At 31.3% G+C, this 8560-nt stretch overlaps 1 protein-coding gene across 2 annotated transcripts; it reads left to right on the top strand.

Moving 5' to 3' along the window:
* Window positions 1-578: 578 nt before the first annotated feature.
* LOC108341269 (cysteine-rich receptor-like protein kinase 25) lies at window positions 579-3404 on the top strand. 2 transcript variants are annotated; one of them, XM_052878690.1, is made up of 7 exons: window positions 579-1408; window positions 1496-1630; window positions 1759-1883; window positions 1972-2182; window positions 2270-2507; window positions 2603-2750; window positions 3032-3404. In XM_052878690.1, exons 1-7 carry the CDS (start codon window positions 649-651, stop codon window positions 3278-3280), a joined length of 1866 nt encoding a protein of 621 aa, XP_052734650.1. In that variant the 5' UTR covers window positions 579-648; the 3' UTR covers window positions 3281-3404. The 2 variants fall into 2 exon arrangements, with proteins under 2 accessions (XP_052734650.1, XP_052734651.1); XM_052878691.1 differs by having other exon boundaries at window positions 3018-3271.
* The last annotated feature ends 5156 nt before the right edge of the window (window positions 3405-8560 follow it).

The following is an 8560-nucleotide window of genomic DNA, read 5'->3' as shown; positions in this document are numbered from 1 at the left end:
ATTGAGAAAAAACTTCGTACTACCATCAATCAAAATTGATTAAAACAATCTTCAATACTAATATTTTTTTAATTATTAATAATTTTTTGACGTTGAAATAGCATTTTACATCTCTAATAATTGCAATACTTTATCTTAAAAGAGAAAAGTATGATTTAATAAATTTGAATTATTTAATTTTAACAAATATTTAGGAAAATAAAATATACTTCATTATATTAGAAATAGTGAAGTTTTCTATTAAAGGTAATATTTTTTTTATTTAAATTTCAAAATAAATAAAGTTTAACATGTTTGTTACCCCTGATTTTTGGTTTATTTTCTACCATCTTTTGATAATTTCTCATTATAAATTTTAAAAAGTTTTGAAAATATAATTTCTATCATGTAAGATGGATCACACTTACACTTAGCATGTTAATTAACATAGATAGCATCCTAGAAAACAACGAACAAATATTATCTCTATACTTCAGACACAAAAGTAAATGAAAGAAAAATAAGCTTTTAACATTTTACTTAGTTCACTCAAGACACATATATTAGCTTAAAATAAAGACTAATTATTAAATCCAAATACTTCTTGAAGATTAATCCAGCTGTGGTGTATCATAGTATTAACATTAAGCAGAAGGAATATCCCAAAACATGGCTTCTTTGATCCGTCTGAAATTGTTCTCGATGCTTATGTTGTACTTACTTGGCACCCTTAACATTTTAGCAACTGAAACAGCCTCAACTTTCAGGCACTATGATTGCACAGACAAGCCAAAGTTTAGTCCCAAAAGTAGTTACCAATTGAATCTGAATAAACTCTTATCTAAACTTACATCCAAAGTTAACACCACCAACTATTACAACACCACAGTGAGTGGAACAAACAAACAAGACACTGTCTATGGCCTCTTCACGTGCAATGGATATATGGAGAAATGTGGAGAATGTGTGAATACTTCAATCCAGACACTTAAATCAAAGTGTGTCTTCAACAAAGAGGCTATAATTTGGACCCATGAATGCATGGTTCGCTACTCAAACAGGTTTTTCTACAACACTACTGAGAAAAAGCCATCATGGTGTGTTAAGAACAGTGAGGATTATGAGGGGGAATTGGATATTTTCAACAGAATGCTGAGTTCCTTGATGGAGGATCTTCTGACTGCAGCCACTGAAGCTCAAATGGGTTCTGTTAAATTTGCTGTGAAGAAAATAACATTCTCTCAGGACAAGCACATTTTTGGCTTTGCTCAGTGCATGCCATACCTCTCCAAGGAAAATTGCAGAAAGTGCCTTAGGGATGCCATGAATTTTCTTCAAACATGTGCAAGAGGCAAGATAGGAGGAAGAGTTATATATCCGAGCTGTATTGTTAGATATGATCATTATCTGTTTTTCCCACTTCTTAGAGGTTAGATCGTACTTTAATTATGTGTATCCTTTGTTTAACATATTTCAGAGAAATAGTTACTTATGTTGATACTAATCTCTATTGCAGGAAAAAGAAAGAATCTGGGAGTAATTGCATCAATCATATTTTTTCATGGCCTTGTTCCAGTTATTGTTTTGTTTTTTGTTTGCTATTTGTTACATAGGGAGTTAAGGAAGGATCTCAAGCACCGGAAAGGAAATTGTAATGTAGAACTGGAAACAATCTTCATTTCTATGATCATAGTTCCATTCTGTTCAAGTTTACTTAGCAGTGGAGATTCTGTTCTTCACTCAACTACTGATTTATAACTGACTACATTTTTGGTTTAGGTGGAGAAGAGATTTCAGCAGAATTGAACTCTCTGCAATTTGAATTGAGTACTATTCAAGAAGCAACAAACAAGTTTTCTGATGATAACAAGATAGGGGAAGGTGGTTTTGGAGCAGTATACAAGGTTGCTAGCTTATGCTTTGTGTTAAACAGTAATGGAGAATTTTGCTGCAATGTCAATTTAAGGTTTATTAATAGCATGTATATTGCAGGGTGTGTTTTCAAATGGACTTGAAATAGCAGTAAAGAGGCTAAAGAAAAATTCCAGTCAAGGAGCTACAGAATTCAAGAAAGAGGTTTTGCTAATTTCCAAACTTCAACACAGAAATCTTGTGAGACTGATAGGATTTTGCGTGCAAAGGAATGAGAAGATACTGATTTATGAGTTTGTGCACAACAAAAGCCTTGATTACTACCTATTCAGTATGATACTTTAAACCTTATCTTTGTTTTCTTTTTCAAACATTTCTGATCATTAAAAATGGTTTTGTCTCATGTTAAATTTTACAGGCCCTCAAAATCATAGGAAATTAAGTTGGTCCGAACGTTACGAGATTATAAGAGGAATTGCACGAGGAATTCTCTATCTTCACGAGGATTCTCATCTTAACATTATACACTGTGACCTTAAACCTAGTAACATTTTGTTAGACAACAAAATGAACGCAAAAATATCAGATTTTGGATTAGCAAGGATTATTTCCATTGATCAAATGCAAGGGAATACAAGTATAATTTCTGGAACATAGTAAGCTTTGATGCTCAGAAACTTTCTTCTCAAACAACACAAAGGAATTGTTTGGTTTCAGATGATGAGTTTGTGAATTTATTACTGTTTTGCAGTGGCTACATGTCTCCTGAATATGCAATGCTTGGCCAATTTTCTATGAAATCTGATGTTTTTAGTTTTGGAGTTATAATTCTTGAAATAATCAGTGGGAAGAGAAACGTTGATGGGAATGGAAAAGATTTGGATGATCTCTTGAGCCATGTGAGTATCTTAATATTAGATTCCAAGAAAAATATGAGTGACATTCAATTCTATAAAATAAGTTGTAAGATGGGGTTTGTTATCACTTTTAATCTGTAAATTGAATTTATCACTGGTCAATGTGAAATTTCTAACCTTCACTTTTGATTTGATGACTTTTATTCATGATTTTGTAATTTGTCAATAGATTTAAGTAATAAGAAGAGTTTTGTGAAGATGTTAAAGAGCATTGATATCATGGAAAAAGATAAATGAGCATTTATTTAGCATCTTAATTGCAGGTTTGGAAGAAGTGGAAGAAAAACAGAGTACTTGAATTGTTGGATCCCTCATTACCACACTCCTTGTCTGAAACAGAAATCAATAAGTGTGTACAAATTGGTCTATTATGTGTGCAGGGAAACCCAGATCAGAGGCCTATCATAGCAAAAATTGCTTCGTATTTTAGCTGTGATCAAGTTGGAAAACTGCCTTTACCTCAAGAACCAGCATTTTTTATGCGTGGAAAAACAGAAACCAAGGATTTTTAATTATCTTATTCAAGTTTATTCAGCAACATTAGTTATCTGTTGCTGAAAATATTACAATTAAGGATAATTTTTTATTGTAGTTTGTTTGGATGCCTCTATATATACTTTGTGTTTATTTTGTTAACATTTTGTAAACAAAATATACAAAACTAATTTACTTATATTAGGGCATGTTTTAACCTTCGTGTCTGCATTCACTTAGGAAAAAATTTTCTACTTTTTCTTTCAAGTTTCCTCTACAACATCTTAGACTTCTGTTAGTAGGATTAGTGGGAGTTCCTTCCAATCTCTCTTAAAAGGAAAATTCTTCAAAAATTGAGCCTCCTAACACATGCTGAGCTTTTTCTAAGATTTCCCTGTATTATACAAAAAATCATGGCCCAAGTTCACAAAAAAAAGAGTAAAAGAATTAGATAATTTGGAGTTTGTAAGATTTGTTGATTTGGTTCATTAAAAATAGGCTGAAGAGGATTTATATGTATAAGCGGGTTAAATAGGCTGAAGGGTTATGAGTTTGTGGACAGACTCACATAAAAAATAAAATCTTTTGTAATTTCTTTCAACATGAATTTAATGTAAATATAACAATTACAAGAGAAAAAAATAATGGGTTAATTATTTATTGTTTATTGCAAGTGAAGATAGAAGCATGCTACGAGCAAAATATATTAAAGTAAATAAAAATCAAATTTAGATTTATAGTTATAAACATATGATATTGATGAAACAATGAAAAAGAATATTTAGTTATATTCAATATAAAAACTTTCAAAGTGCTGAAAGGGCATAATGTTTCTTGTTGCTTTAATTTTGCATATTTAAATAGAAAGACTTCATCTAAAAATGACATGTGTTTATGCCCTTTGAGATAACATAAGCGAATATATTTGATTATTATTATTGTTGAGAGCATTTGATATGTAATGTGCTTTTTCACGAGAATAAGTAGTTGTAAAAAGATATTGTGTTTGATCATTTTATCTTGTATATAATATGACTGTTTAGTAAGTCACTGATCGAACCGTCAACAATTAATCAAACACTCTCACAAACAACTTTTAAAATTATGCCGTTCAAGAAATAGGATTGAATGGTTAGTCGTCTAAAATGTTAACTTTAATGTTGAGTAATTTAAATAAAGTGTGATTATCATCAATTAAAAATAATTAAACTACAATTAATAAAATACTTATTTCAAAAATTTATAAATATAAATTTTAAGTAAAGAAATAGTTAATCAAACTCTTATTTCAAAATTATAAATATAAATTTTAAGTAAAGAGGTAAGAAAGTAAATAATTATATAAACTACGTATTTAATATCTAAACTTTCATATTTATATTTATATAAATATATTTATATATTAATTTTATTTATTAAATAACGATTTTTAATATTTTCTTGGGTATTTAATTTTCATCTCTTTATATATAGACGATCTTTTTTTTTCATGTTAGGTGAGAAATTTTTATTTTATATTTGAATATTTTTAATTTAAATATTATATTTAGGTAATTTAAGAATGAAATTTTAATTAATATAAAGATAAAATGAATTCCTAATTAAAATTGGATTTAAATGCAAAATATGATCAAATATGTACAATCACAAATGCATACAAATTATAAAGCTTGTATATTAAATAACAAAAATACGTTATGTATATGTTCTACTTTAACAAAAGATTTTAGACAAATTAACTCAAACACGATTACATCCAATATATTTTTAGTATTTTCTTAAATTATATTTATTTATTTACTTTGGAACGCAACCGAAGACAACAAAAACATGATGAATACATCCAGTAGTGTTCCAATTGATATTTATTTATTGACTTAAAACATAAGTGAAGATAACAAAGGTGATAAAATTGTTATCCTCATTTATACCTATCCAAATTGTAACCATTGTCGTTCCAAATTCTCTACTTTGCCATCACCTTTTTATAGAAAGCTATAAGTAGTAGTAACCAACTTTAAGGGGTTCAAATACATGTTACAACCTCTAAAATGCAACAAAAATGAAAGCCAAAAAAAATTATTGAGCTGGATGCGAGAGAAAAGTTAGTTATACTACAAGAACACATGACATGCGATAAGCAAGGAAAAAGTGAAGGAAAAACATGAGGTGTAAGAGAGAGAATGTATTTCTAAAAGATTATGTTCTCTAAGGTTATTATGCGTGTGGTAATCTTCTTTCTGAACAATTTTGTTACGGTTCTCTTTCAATTGTTCTTCTGCACCTCCTCATTTTGAAATTCTTTCTGTTTTGTACCAAGTTACGAAATTCCAGAAGGGACATGTTGGTTATGTTGGCTGCTTTTAGCTAAACTACTCATTTCTATGATTGTATTGAAACATTCCATTTTCTGTTTCAATTTTAATTTTAATATACTTGAATTCTGCCATTATAAACTTCACAATTGCAATATATTAGTTTTCATCATTTGTTTCTAGTATTATTTGTTTCATTAGTGTTTTCACTAACGTAAAACACTCGTTTGAAGGAATTATAGGCCGAAGTACATGGTCATTCTGATGAACTTCGAAAACTAATAGATATACTAGAATTTTGTGACTATGAACAATGGGCTCATACTCAACAAGTCCAGGCTGATGCGCAAGCTCGTATGGATCAATTTCATCAATCTTTAGAGTTAATAGTGAAATCGCAATCTTTGTTCCATGGTGTCGCTTCGAGAGCAAATCAGTTGCATGTTGCGTTACCGACTAAGGACATATCTTTGGGATTTCCACATTTCGATGGTCAATCATCGGTGTTAGAACGAACTTTTAAGGCAAAAAAATTCTTTAACTATCATCATACACCTGATGTAGAGAGAGTAGAGATTGTTGCAATGCATTTCGAAAAAGATGTTGTGCCTTGGTTTTAAATGCTTCAACGTCTATCTGTAGTTCAATCCTGGATAGATTTGACACGCGCTTTGGAATCCCAGTTTGGTCCCTCTCCTTTTGATGCCTAATGGCTGAGTTGTTTAAATTACACCAAACTAGTACAATTTTCGATTATTATCTGAAATTTATGTTGTTGGCAAACCAATCAATTGGCTTATCTGATGAAGCTTTATTAAATTGTTTCTTGAGTGGTTTACATGCTGAAATTAGACGTGATGTGGTAGTTCAAACTGCTACTTCTTTAATGAGAGCAATAGTCTTGGCAAAGTTATACGAGGATCGATACTCACCCACAATTAAATCTAATTCATTGCTTGTTCGATGTTATTCTCTAGTGGCTTCAACGAGTTTTAATACTTCACAACAACAGCCCAAACCTATGGTTAAATCATCTCTTCCACCATTATTACCAAAACCTACAATTTTACCCTTGACTAATATGTCAAAAAAATAACTCCAACTGAAATGCAACTTCGCAGAGAAAAAGGACTATGTTATTTTTGTGATGACAAATTTACTTTTAATCATTGATGCCCAAATAGATAGTATTTGTTTTTTAATCTAGAGGAGGATTTGTTGGATCCTAATTATGAGCCACCTCCTGATCTTGATCTGCAGGTTGTTAATGAATAAATTGGGATTGAGGACCATCGTTTATCACTTAATGCACTTAAAGGTGGCGTTGGGATGGGTACAATTCGATTTTTAGCTTATTTTGACAAGCTACCCGTGACTGTTTTAGTGGATGGAGGGAGTTCAGATAATATTTTGCAACCTCCTCTTGCAAAAATTTTGAAGGTGTCGGTGAAACCAGCCCCCATGTTCAAAGTAATTGTAGGAAATGAGAATTATATGGCAGCGAAAGGTTTAATTCAGAAATTGGTCATACATGCTCAGGGGAATGTGTTCCAAATGCTTGTATATTTGCTTCCAACTTTAGGTGCAGATCTTATTTTGGGAGCTAACTGGTTGAAAATGTTAGGTCCTCATGTGGCTGATTATGAAGCCTTAAATATAAAATTCTTGTATAATGGTAAGTTTGTAGGAGATGTTGATAATGTTCCAATGCAGGCTCAATTGCATCATATCCGTAGAATGGTCAACACTAATTCCATTACAGAGGTTTATAGCATGAAAATTGTGGACCCAAATATTCAATCTTTTCCTTTGTTTGAATTACCAACGAAATATAGAACCTGAAATTGCATTATTGCTGCATACATATGGTTTTGTTTTCTCTACACCTTCAACTTTGCCTCCACAACATGCCTATTTTCATTCTATTCTATTAATGGAAAGATCAAATCCAATAAAGGTTAAGTCATATCGCTATCTCATAGTCAAAAGGAAGAGCTTGAGAGGCTTATTAATGACATGCTTCAGGAAAGGATTATTTAACTAAGTAAGAGTCCTTTTTCTTCACACTTGTGAAAAAGAAGGATAATTCTTGGAGAGTTTGTATTGACTATAGAGCATTAAATGCAATTACTATAAAGGATAGTTTTCCAATACCTAGTGTTGATGAGCTGATTGATGAACTTTTTGGTGACATGATATTTTCTAAGTTAGATTTGATATCAGGATATCATCAAATCTTGTTGAATCCAGAGGATCGTTATAAAAATATTTTTCATATGCATCATAGACATTTTGAGTGGCTTGTCATTCCCTCTGGACGCACAAACGCTCCAGCCACTGTTCAAAGTCTTATGAATCATATTTTTCAAGGAATATTAAGAAAATTTGTTCTGGGTTTTTTCAATGATATCCTTGTATATAGTTCCTCACTAAAGGAACATGTGTATCATTTAGAAGTGGTTTTGCAGATTTTAGAGTGTCATCAATTGTATGCAAAGTTCTCAAAATGTTCATTTGGAGTAGAGAAAATAGACTATCTTGGTCACACACTCTCAGGATCTAGGTTTGCTATGGATTGTAAAAAAAATGGAGGCAACCAAAATGTGGCCAAGACCAATTAACTTGAAACAGCTACGAGGTTTCCTTGGTTTTACATGTCATTACTAGCGATTTGTCAAAGCGTATGCCCAAATAGCAGCTCCATTAACTGATATGTTGAAGAAAAATGCTTTTAAATGGACTAAAGCAATGACCGTGACCTTTACACAATTGAAGGAAGCACTCACTACAACACCGATTTTGGCTATACCAAATTTTTTAACTCCTTTTGTTCTTGAAACGGATGCTTTTGGCTTAGGGGTAGGAGCAGTTTTAAGTCTAGGTACTCATCCCATAGCTTATTTCTCTAAGAAATTGTCATTGAGAATGCAAAAGCAGTCTGCGTATACACGTGAGTCATATGCAATTACTGAGGCGTTGGCAAAATTTAGACATTATCTCTTA

The sequence above is a fragment of the Vigna angularis genome, chromosome 6, assembly GCF_016808095.1.
Source record: "Vigna angularis cultivar LongXiaoDou No.4 chromosome 6, ASM1680809v1, whole genome shotgun sequence".
Taxonomy (NCBI): domain Eukaryota; kingdom Viridiplantae; phylum Streptophyta; class Magnoliopsida; order Fabales; family Fabaceae; genus Vigna; species Vigna angularis.
This window is presented reverse-complemented; position numbering and strand designations above follow the sequence as displayed.

Bases quoted from the DNA above. Each gene is read 5' to 3' on its own strand.
- LOC108341269 (XM_052878690.1), top strand. From the start codon at position 649: ATGGCTTCTTTGATCCGTCTGAAATTGTTCTCGATGCTTATGTTGTAC. The intron at 1,631-1,758 runs GTAATGTAGAAC...TTTTTGGTTTAG, and splicing joins CAAGCACCGGAAAGGAAATT to GTGGAGAAGAGATTTCAGCA. The intron at 1,884-1,971 runs GTTGCTAGCTTA...TGTATATTGCAG, and splicing joins GTTTTGGAGCAGTATACAAG to GGTGTGTTTTCAAATGGACT.